This window comes from Genypterus blacodes, unplaced genomic scaffold (assembly GCF_046128005.1).
Source record: "Genypterus blacodes isolate CSIRO-AG114 ecotype Tasmania unplaced genomic scaffold, CSIRO-AGI_Gbla_v1 ptg000062l_1, whole genome shotgun sequence".
Taxonomy (NCBI): Eukaryota; Metazoa; Chordata; class Actinopteri; order Ophidiiformes; family Ophidiidae; genus Genypterus; species Genypterus blacodes.
The window spans coordinates 1,128,537-1,140,715 of NW_027466874.1; the positions used below are offsets into that span (position 1 = coordinate 1,128,537).

General features: G+C 42.7%; 1 protein-coding gene across 2 annotated transcripts in view; it reads right to left on the reverse strand.

Annotated features, from left to right (window-relative positions):
• Positions 1-3,527: 3,527 nt before the first annotated feature.
• The window catches only part of LOC143003649 (carboxyl-terminal PDZ ligand of neuronal nitric oxide synthase protein-like), a 104,688-nt gene continuing 96,036 nt past the window's right edge, over positions 3,528-12,179 (reverse strand). For both annotated transcript variants that reach the window (XM_076154421.1, XM_076154420.1), the window contains exons 11-13: positions 9,132-9,322; positions 8,829-8,953; positions 3,528-8,006 (exon numbers count right to left, since the gene is read on the reverse strand). In XM_076154421.1, coding sequence (XP_076010536.1) covers positions 7,355-8,006; positions 8,829-8,953; positions 9,132-9,322 — 968 coding nt within the window. In that variant the 3' untranslated portion in view covers positions 3,528-7,354. The remainder of the gene's footprint in view (positions 8,007-8,828; positions 8,954-9,131; positions 9,323-12,179) is intronic.

A 12,179-nucleotide genomic window follows, 5' to 3' on the forward strand; every position in this document is an offset into this window, starting at 1 on the left:
GTTTCTGTGCTGTGATTATTGTTGGTGTTAGATTTTGTGTTTGGTGACAAGAAGCTGCATGATACTGTGACCTCCATGGGCTCACATGCTGCAATCTGCTGGGGAGTTTATTTTAATTTGACTTTTAAGTGTTGAAAATGAAAAGTGCTTGAAACTGAATTTGACCAAAATTCCGATGTGGGTGTTGTGCCTGAAATCTGAGCTTTCAAGCTCTTTCCTTGCTCTAGATATGAGCCGTCCATTAGATCTGGTCTGTGGTTACAGCTTCATCTGGATCGCTCTGGATTGTGGCGGTGATCTCAACTGTGACATCATTCATGATGTCATTGTTCCGACCCTATTCATGTCTCCCACTACTATAATTTGGTAATGCAATTCAAAATAGAGCTTCTGAATGTATGTAAATGTAAAGCAGCTAATGCAAATGCAGGACCCCCTGAACAATGTTTCAGGTTAGTTTGGAGGGGATTGGATGAAAGGTTTGTATGTAGCAACTCAATTTATATAAAGCACGTGCTTCACTACAGCTGTAAAGTGGTGACGTGCTTGAAAAGTGCTTCCATTTGACTTGGTAAGAGTTGTTGGAGTCCTAATTAAGTCCCAAAACTTTGTTTTGTACTCTTGGAAAGTGACTGTCAACTGGAAAATCACCTATACTGACCACTAGAGGGAGCTATAACACATGAATTAAGTTTATCTACCCTTATAAAACTGGATTTAGCGGATACTGTGTAATTCTTATTTTGAAAGATTTTTTCTGGAAACATCTATGTGATTAAATCAGTTTTTTTCACAACAGCCATTTTTATTTCTATGCAATGGCTATTGTAAACAAATTCAATACATTTTTTACATTATTTAGTGCTCAAGGTTATGCCGTTCATATATATGAGGAGCCTTTGTAAAATGGTGAAAATCATGTTTTATGCCCTGGACAGTAACTTCAATAAACTGAGTTTCCATAGAAAATGCAAGAATGACAATAGGACTTCGAGGTCTTGGACAAATGTGCATCTATTTTTGAAAATGAATTGTGAACCCAAAACAAGACCAAATCCACAATTGTCGCAAGCTGTCCACCAGGGGGCAGCAAGTCAGCCGTAATAGAGCAGACAGGCGCAGACTTGACGAAACCTTGTAGTCCAATCTGTTTTTGTGTAGACCGGATGAACGATAGGAGAAAAAAAGGATGATATAACAGAAAAAAGAGAAGAAAAATGATTGAATAGAAGAATGAGTAAAAGCAAGTGAAGATTAAGAACGATGGAACAGAAAAAATAGAGGTGAAGGAAAAGTTCAATCTGAGATCTTTGTATTACAACCTTCAGCCACTTCATATTTACCAAGATTTACCAAAATTCCTTCTGTCTTTGTTTCCTTAATTGTTGAGCGTCGGCTGGTAACCACTGCAATCAAGAGACTCACACTCGAACGCACAAAACAATCATACCTCACCGACTCCAGGTTGGATTTTCAACACAAATGAATAAACATTTAATTTGATTTGTCTGGTTGAGGTAAATATTTTATCAGTGAATCTGTGATCTGTCAAGCTCCTCAGGGTGTCTCACTGCTGAGACAGTGCTGTCCCACCCTGACGAGAGAGCCTTGTCTGACAGCCTCCTCCCATAAAGGAGGCCTTGTCCGGGCTCTGAGAGGCAGCAATGGCCTCCTGGATGACAGATGGAAGGATGGCAGACATGAGGAATGTAAGGGCGATCTGCACAGCACCCTTTGTCTCTGAAGACTCAAATTCTTTCGGTTTAATGAAAGTCAGGCGTGTGAGGAGACAGACGGGGCAATTACTGTCTGAGACCTCATCAGTCCCCCGCGGAGACAGACGGCCAGAGAGCCACCTGAGAGACTCCTGCACCTCAACTACACAGGAGAGGAAAGAGACTCGACATTTACCCTTTAGTTCTTCCTCTTTACACTCCTTCATACTTTCACATGGAAGGGTCGTTTTACTTTTAAAACACTCACACAACCTCCGACACTTTCCAGTGAAAGTCCATTCTCCCAATCTGTCTTTGATTACCAGAAATAGCAAATCAAATATCACAAGTGTTCATGTTTCTTCAGAACTGACTATGAACTCTGACCTGTTCTGCACTTATTCTTGCTAATTGTGTGAAGAGGTAAGACATGCATCCAAACTTTGAACGTAAACACTGTAGCGCCCTCACCATGCCGATAAGATAAAGGTAATCTCTTTCACCTGTGCTGCCTGTCAGACACACACAAGCTGTACACGTGTTACACACTGTTTCTGACATTAAGAAAGAAACACATGCAATCACTGCCCCGCTGCTCTTCATCTTCTCATCAGTGCATCAGTGTGACATTTATCCTCCTCGTGCCAAATCACAGCACTTTGCCTCAGCGAGCACAATTTAGTGTGTGTGTGTGTGTGTGTGTGTGTTGTGCACTCTTGCTGGCTGCCTTTTTCCATTAGAGTTTAATTAAATATACATTGCATAGTTATTACAGCCTCAGCCTGGACCTCACATGGGGTCTGATATGCCGATATATTTTTAATAACCACAATATAAATGTAAATGGAATCATTCATTAGATTTGCTTTCACTCTTTACTCACATGCACACTAATAACACCTTACAATGGCATATATTTGACTTTTAGTCCCTCACTAATGGATCTTTGTTTGTCATTGTTTTCTTGGATCGACTGCCGTTGATTCGTCTTAAAAGTCGTATTTACTTAGATGCTTTAAATGGTTCATTCAATATCTGGACTTTTACAACTTCATTATCGTAATATTTGGACTTTTTTCTTTTAATGTTTCAAATGTGTTTGTTTATAACATTAACTTTTTTCCTCAACTATTATTTACCTTGATTTCTTTAATCTCTCTCTCTCTCTCTCTCTCTCTCTCTCTCTCTCTCTCTCTCTCTCTCTCTCTCTCTCTCTCTCTCTCTCTCTCTCTCTCTCTCTCTCTCTCTCTCTCTCTCTCTCTCTCTCTCTCTCTCTCTCTCTCTCTCTCTCTCTCTCTCTCTCTCTCTCTCTCTCTCTCTCTCTCTCTCTCTCTCTCTCTCTCTCTCTCTCTCTCTCTCTCTCTCTCTCTCTCTCTCTGTGACTCATGGTGGCCTGGTTCAATAAGCAAATATGCCATTTCAATAATTCATCTCAGTTGATTAGTTGTTTACATCCCCAGTTTGGAGATTAGGGTAAACAACTGTCAATGATTTCCATGATGAGATATCAGAATTGGGGCTAACAGATGAATTAAACATGAGAGACGCAGCGTCACTGTCTCCTCTCCTGCTTCTCCCAAGTTCTCCCATAAAAGAGCCTGGAAAAGTCTCCTAATCCGTATGAAGAGCTTGTCTGTGCAGGAGGCCGACACAGAGTCAGAAAAACATCTCTGCTAAAAACCGTCCAGAACATCCAATTCGTCAAAACAGGATGTTGTGGTGAGCGGCTTCAGCATTATCACAGGAAAGGATGCATTTGTTGGTAACGCTCACATTCATCATTAGAATACAAAGACACACAGACACCATTCGTCTATTTCATCATTTTTAAAGATTACAGTCAATACAGGAGTTATTAAATCCCCACTTAAAAAAAATCATAGATCAGAAAAATGTGAAATAAAAATGAAAAATAAATGAATCAATGGGATTTTTGTTGTGTATGTTCATTATATATAAAAATTTTAAAATGACATGTTATTTGCAATAGTTAAGGTTTAAATTATGAAGGCTTTAGTGTGCAGCCATCAACTTCCTTCATTTATCAGAGAAACTGCTGAAATGACATTAACAAGCTTCAGCACAGAAACAATCATTAACAATACAAAAAAACGTTTTAAAAATCAAATTCTGTCAGCAAACTAAACAGATGGAGAACAAATAGATTCTCAGACATTTCATCAAAATAAATCCTTCATTTGTTAGAGCGATTTTCATATTCACAAACATTATAAAATGAGCCGGCGAATATTTCAACACAAATACAGCAAAATACAGCACTGATCCTTCATCATCCAGTGGAAAAGGAAATGATTTGAGTGGTTTTTAGTTAGAAAATCTGCTCAGAGCTGCTGTGTGTTTATTTGTCTTAAAACGCCTTCAGTGATGTTTCTTTGTGCCGATGACACATTAGCCGAAAAAGTGTCAAATATTTGGAAGAAAACAGGCGTTTTAGACATAAGGAGCAGCAATTCGGTGTCTTATTACATCAGAGCAGGTGTGTGTGTGTGTGTGTTCTGTCAGGTCAGAAACTCCTGTGCAGTAATTATCTCTGTGCTGAGTGACGACGTGATTAAACCTTCCGTCATCGCGCCGTCCTCAGATTCTTAAACGTATTTTTGGCAGTTACAGAACTCTTACAAACACTCGGTGAAGTAAAAGACGTCAGAGTTTCATGATGTTAACCACTTAAGCGCTCTGTGAAAAACACTGTTATGTCATCTGCGTATTGCTCCTTTCTACTGAGCTCATTCTAGCAGTCAGCATTGCATATAATATGTCCTTTGTTTCCCACGACAACCGCAGAAATAAATCTGGAACGCGAGACTGAAAACAAAGTTGAAATAACAACACGTATTTGTATCTCTCCACTCTATAAAGGGACCTCAAATATGTCAACGCAAAAAGTTAGCTCAAAGTTAGCGCTTGATATGGCGCTAAAGGAGCTACATACAGCACCAGAGAGGGGTGTTTGCTGTCATGCCCTTTGAGTAAGAACCAGTGGACAGTCTCGGTAATGGGCTTTATTTCGAGGAACCTGGAAGTTCCCTTTATCATCGTTTTGGTATTTTAGACCAATCGGAGCCAAGTGCTGAAGTAAAGGTTGCAGTCTTCCTGTTCAAGTCATTTCAGTCGATATTTGAGTCCTAAACCTTTCTACTTCCAGTCCAGTTTATTGTAAGAACGGCAATTGAAGTTAATGACACACAAAGTGAGCATGTAGTGAATCTGACTTAATGATGTTGTTCACTTGGCAGTCTTGCTTCACGTCATAGTTCATTGGGAATTGCGTCGGCTTGGAACGTCACCCGCCACAAATCTATTCCCGTTTAGAACATAGTACATACGTCATTATTTACTTTTGCTCACTGCTTTAAATGTGAAGGATTCACATTTTTCTGCGTGGAATCAAATGAGGAGAAAAAGCAGCGAAAACAGCTAAGAGAGCAAACACACTCTCTGCAGGCTTCTCAGAAAACCAGACTTTTACTACTAAATTATGGACTAAATGACTCAAGATGGACGTTTTTACAGCACATTTGGGCTAAAACTAAATCTTGAGAAGGTTTATGATAGAAACCTGGACTCAGTATCTCTTCAACTGACAGCCGTTGCACATTCATCTCCATAAGGTTTTAGCACTTACATTCACTGGGTTCTCCACATTAATGGTTTGGCTTTTGTCCACGTTGCAGGACATTTTAAGGATAAAGACACAGAGAGACAAAGTGAGACTCAAACTAAGACAAAGGTTCCTTTCTTTGGCTGAATCCGGCTCCGCATTCCCTTCATTCTGTTGGTCCGTGACCCCAAAACGCCTCTCCGGCTGCCAGTCAATCGTCCCTGTGTGAAGCTTTTGGATCCATTTTTGCACTTTGTGACTTTTTCTAGTGAAATACCACTGTTCAAATATTTCCTTAGACAAAATTTAGCTCGTGAAAAACTTGCAAAGCATTGAGTTTACAGAGCCAGAGTCGAAATGTGAATCCTAACAATTGAGTTTGTTTTTGTGGCATTTTGGGTCGTGTTTATTGAAGGTTTTCCCTTTTGAGACTTTTTTACTATCAACAATTTATTCGGACTCAAAATCTGGAACCGAGAATTTCCTTGAAACTGCAGGTTTGCCTGTAGATTCCAGATTAAAAGCTCAAAGCAGTTTAGTTCAGTTATTCCTTTCCTCGACTCAGATTTACTACAATCTAAACTTCAGCTTGCATGCAGATGTACTGATTGACAGGAACAAAGCAGGATGATTGGCAGGTTCGGTCCCGTTACGTCAGATAAAAACTGTGTGGTCTTACACACGAAACATACATTTAAAATACACAGATTTAAAACAAGCACATCTCTTATACTGTATAAAACACTTTGACTTTGGTATATTGTATATAAAGTGTGACTTTACAGCCTTTAACAAAGTATTTTCTTTGACGTGTTGTTATTAATTATCTGCTTGTTAAAACTCTCTAAGCTCCCAGCAGAACGTGAGTGAATACGAGCGTCTGATGCACTTTGGTCTGTCACCTCCTTGAATATAAACACTTGGATCTCTTTCTCTATCTTCATCACCTTCCCTCTCTCTTCTCTCCTCAGTCTGTCCTCCTCATCTTCCTCCTCTCGCTCAGACGGAATTCACTTTCAGCTCAACCAGATGATTTTTCAGTAGGTCTTTGAATGGAACCTTATGGATCCATGTTGTTCTTTTACTACAGTACAAACATAGACGTTATGCTCGCCACAATAAAAGCCTGTAAGAAACCTATTTTCTTCTTCTACCATTTCTCCTTGTTGGATTTCTTTAATGAGCATTCTGGACTCAGATACTGATCGACTCTCTCTTAGACTTCCAGCTCCTCCTTCTTCCTTCTGCTCCTCAGCCTCACTGATACGAGCTGAAAGTGAACTCCTCCGCTCTCTCACACATCCACACTCGTTTCCTTCTTTCGCCACTTCATTTCATTTTACCTGACATCAATATCGACTGCTCAATGATCGTCAAAATATGATTTCAACGGCTTAACATCTGCTACACTGCATCGACTGGAAGTCTCTGTACAAAAATAAGCAGCGTTACATCATCTGTTGTGTGTAATCAGCAGCCAGACGCAGATAAACTCTAATATATATGTGGTAGAACTATTGACAAACACGCAACGCACTGTCCCTTTAAATCTAACAAATGCCAGAAAATGAATGTGATGAATGTTCATACTGTTACATCATCTTAAGATGTCACACTGATACTACGTCACCAGATTGTATGTATTCAATCAATTTAGAGCTAATCACATTCATTACTTAAGCACATTTTGGACCATCGCTAAAAACACAAAACATATATATTTTCAGCCGTCTTTCTTGATAATTGTATTTAAAATCATCGGGTTTGTGTTTTTTCTAATGAGCTGAATTACACCACTGAGGCTAAAACGGCTTATAAAGTATTAAACATCTCTGTGCTGGTTACAGGAAGCTTCTGTTCCCTTTGCCCCAAAGCAAAATAGAGCAAGTTTAAAAGTATTAAATATTAAAAAAGTGAGGGTGAATATTAGATGTGGTCGTCACCTGGACGTCTGCAGAGACTCTGGAGCAGAACCTAAGCAGCTTTGTGAGATGATGTCCTGCTGTGAACCCGCCGTCTACTCGAATGACAGCAGGTCCGGGTGTGGCTCTGCCTCCTCGGTGGCGTTGGCGACAGTGTTTGTCTTGCAGGCGGTGCCGTTGCCCAGCAGCGCCTCCTCGTCCAGGCTGATGCGGTAGGGGTTCTTCCCGGAGCGGGGGGTCGAGGCTAGCCGGGAGTCCGGTCCGGGGGCCTTCTGCCAGACGTCTAAGGGTTTGGTTTTGGGTTCCAGCGAGGGCAGATCTTTGTTGATGAGGTCGGGCACAGAGAGCTGGAGCTGCTGCACCTCCACACCTCCTTCGCTGCTCCTGTCCTCCACATCGTCTTCTTCTCCTCCTCTTGTCACTCCTTCCGTCTTGCCGTTGCTCATCTCCCGCTCTGCCACGGGTTTCTTCTCTGGTGTTGTGACGCCCGTCGACTCTCCTTGCTTCTTTCCTTCTTTCTCGCCCAGCTGCTCCTCGCCGTTTCTCACCGGCTCCTCCTTGGCGATGACAGGTGACTTCTCGGGGGAAGAGAGGAAGGAGGAGGAGTCCGCGGTGTCTGGCGAGGACACCACAGGGTCGGAGGAGATCATCATGTCCTGGGTGGTCTTCAACGCTCGTGGGAGACGTTTCCTCCCCGTCGGGGGCGGCGGGTCCAACCGAGGGAAGGAGTCGAAGGAGGAGGCGTGGCTAGAAGGAAGGAGAGAAGAAGAAGAGGAGGAGGAGGAAGGTAGTGGTCAAACATCTTCAGATATGTAGACACAATTAATTAACCTAACCCTAACCCTACCTCACAACAGCACCTGTTTAATGGAGGCTGGGTGCTTCCTGTCTGGGTGTGTGTGCAGTGTTATGACCTAACTGCTGTGTAACCTCACAGAGTCAATGCACCTGCTGATGGAGGTTTATTAGTTGCCATGACGCTGCGATCAGGCTCTACAGACTGTGTGAGGGACGGCGATCGTGAGAGAATTGCGAAACGTCAGAAACAACAAACACGGACAAACTGCAGATTAGATTCATCTATGACTGAATCAAACAGGCCGTCTGGAACAAACTTCAGAAACAAACTGGATCGTGTGTGTGTGTGTGTGTGTGAGGGTTGTTAACATTGTCAAAGTGTCTCTTTCATTAAATTCTAAGTCACTTTTCTGTGCCTTCATGAATTAAAAAACTAATTTTGCTACAGATATCTTAAATTATTCCCAGTTTGACCCTGAGCACAACACAAATGTAATACTGATTTTGTTTCCCTACCACTATAATAAATCTTTTTTAGTTTTTATGGTTCAATTGAAGTTGCGGCCTTGGAAAATTTTTGAACGCTGTTTTGATGCATTTACTAGAATTCAAACTTTTTAAGCAGCATAGTCGATTAAAATGTAATGTGACCGTAATGATTAGCTGTAGGTAGAGCATTCAGAGGTCAGGTGTGTGTGTCTGTGTGTGTGTGTGTGTGTGTGTGTGTGTGTGTGTGTGTGTGTGTGTGTGTGTGTGTGTGTGAGTGTGTACCTGTTGGCAGTGGTCTGGTTGTGTTGGTCCATGCAGCCCCAGATGGCCCCGATGTTCTTGTTGACCTCTGTGACCCCGATGTCCCCGATGTGGTTTGGTTCTTTTCTCCTCAGCAGATCGTTGACCTGAAGGAAACAGATTCACACACACTCTATATGTTTGTTTCATATCAACCATCGTCATCATGAACCAGCAAATATTTATCTTTCTCACTTAGTTGTTGACTCATTCAATTAATCCATTATTAGAACTCTTTTGACAAACTTTCTGTCCATGACTCAGATGCAGTTTTAGGACTCTGACCTTTGCCCCCACAGCCTTTCCAAGGTTAATGGCGTTTTTCAGCCTCTGCTGGCCTCCAGATGACGGCGAGTCAAAGGCTCCGCTGCCCGAGTTGGTGGATCCCGGGGAGCGGCGGGCTGACAGCTGACCCGGCCTGGAGGTCTGAGGACTCTGCTGCTGAGCTATGGAGTTCTCAAACATGCTTTGATCGACTGAGGAGAGAAGAGAGAGAGAGAGAGAGAGAGAGAGAGAGAGAGAGAGACAGAGAGAGAGATGGGAGGATGTTAAAACGAGTTGACATTTAGACAAATCTGAGGTTGATGCAAAGCTGCAGACAAGAATAGAAGAATTAGAAGCTAAAAATGAAATGTTTCTGGTAATAATAGAGTCAACAGAGCAGATTTTGTCAGCCAATTAATAGTAAAGCGGGAGACAATTGAGTGTTTTTGTTTCCACGTCTGTCTGCAGGTTTGAACGACTCCATCACAGTGAGATTCAGAGGGATTTGATGAGCAATGCAGCAAATATATGAGGTCCATATGGCAGAGCAGCGCAGTACCACACACACACACACACACACACACACACACACACACACACACACACACACACACACACACACACACACACACACACACACACACACACACACACACACACACACACACACACACACACACAGTGATAAACAAAACTAATGAATGTCATGGACATCATGCATGCACGTCTGCGACAACAACACGACACAAAATCAAAATGCAACACAAGCATAAATACACCAATCAGAAAAGAGTAGAGTTATTTGTTTCACTTATTATTGAACTTCTTACCTCATGGGGAGAAAAGTTTCTCGGAAAGCATTTAAGTGAGACACAGAAAAGTCTTTAGATTTCAGAGTTTCACCTCACACACACACACAGACACACACACACACTGAGCTTCATCTCAGACTGATGGCGGCTGAGAGGAGCAATCTCAATCACCGCTGACCCATGATGGCTTTGAAAGGGAGATGATCAGAGGAGCAGAACACGACGATGTGACACAATCAGAACAGAGCGGAGATAACTTCCACATCCCTTTGGCCCCGAGAATATTTAAGAAGTTCAGTCGCTGTCCCAGCTGCGACTTCAGCGAGCGCTCATTAAGTCCAGACCAATGGCGCCCGGCGAAATGACATCCGGTATACGATTCAATAAGACGCAGAGGACATTTGGAATAAGGGAGAGAGAGAGGGAAAGAGGGGGGCAGAGAGAGGGAAAGAGGGAGAGAGAGAGAGGGAAAGAGGGAGAGAGAGAGAGCGAAAGGGGGAGAAAGAGAGGAAGAGAGAGAGAGACAGCGACAGAGGGAGAAAGAGCAAGAAAGACAGAGAGAGAAAGAGGGAGAGAGAGGAAGAGATAGAGGGAGAGACAGAGAGAGAGAAAGAGGAAGAGAGGAAGAGAGAGAGAGGGAGAAAGACATAGAGGGAGAGACAGAGAGAGAGAGATGCCATCGTATAAATCAATCACAGCAGCAGAGCACCAAAGTAATAACTCTGATCATTATGTAGATTAGTTCAGTGTTTGTACTCAGTTTGAAATGCACAGAATGTTTCTTTGTCAAGGTCGTCCCCGTCGTACATTAAGGTCGCCCGGCGGCCTAGGGATCGATGGCGTCACGTTACATAGGCTGTAAAATATTCCCATCGATCCCAGCAGACGCCGGGGCCGCGCTGCTTTCATCTCCGCTCCTAATGGAGACGGAACGGATGGACTCAGTAATGCAGCGAGACCCTCAGAGGGCGCCGTGAAGGGCAGGAGAAGAGAAGAAACGTGTGTGTGTGTGTGTGCAACATGCCTACAAATAAGCCTTTAAACATTAAACGGTCCCACTGCGACAGACAGAACTTCTCTGGTGTCCTCATCAGGACCTGTGAGACCTTCAGGACGTCTCCTCAGCTTCTCATTCTGAATGTCTCCAGGCTGCTCGGCCTTCAGACTGAAGCTTCTGCATCCTATCATCCATCATTTGTAAACACTTGCCTGAGTTTGGTGCCTTTTTCCCTCATTCCCTCCTAAATCTCTCTCTTCTTCTCCTGCTCTCTCCACATCTCTACCTGTCACTCTCACTCCCTCTATTTCTCTGTCCCCTATTATTCTCTCTCTCTCCACTCTCACTCCTTCCCCCCTTCTCTTTTCAGTCTCTGTTCCCCTGTGTTCCCTTTTCTCTCTCACCCCTTCTTCTCCAGTTCCTCCCTCTCTCTCTCCCCCCTTCTTCCCCCTCTCCCTCCCTCTCTATCCCCCTCCTTCTCTCTCTCTCTGTGTGTTGAATCATAAATAACCACGCCATCACTTTTCTGTCTCTTTTTCTCCTCCCTCCCTCTCTCTCTCCATCCCTCTCTCTCCCTCCCTTGATAAATCACCGTTCCTGCTCTGAGCCGTCTGAATGTGCAGATATGAGCAGCGGTGATTTTAGTGATTTTAGAGCCGCAGATCTGATGAATCGTTCATATTTAAGCGTGGCTGTAATTAGCACAGCTGGGATGTTTATCTGTGCTGCAGTGCCATTGGGTCCATAAATCAGGTGGATAAAGATTGTTTTTCAAAACAAGTTTACAAAGTTTACAGAACATTAAAAGGAACTCACTGATTGTTTAACTCACGACAGCGTTTGTATAGAGGACTATTCTACGTCAGCAGACTGTCAGACGTTCTGTTCAGCAATGAAATGAAAAAGTGATTCATTATTATTCATACACACATGAATCATTACTGGACTGCAGCATCGTGGAAGCTGGAGGACATTAGGAGGAAAAATAAAGACCTCAGGCTCAGAACTTCGTCCATTGTATTCTTAAAAGTAATAAAACAGAACAAATTCAAACCACTGTGATCGACGAAATGAAGCCAGCGTGCAAATCAACATCACATATCCCCATTATTGACCCAAAATACACAAAGCAGCAAAAGGAAGGAAGAGAAAAGTGAAGATATATGAAGATGTTAAATCCTAAAATGCCTGTAAATATTCACATTTATTTCCCAAATAGCTCCATCAGCAGAGGCTTAGTCACTGGGAGGGAGACTTAAT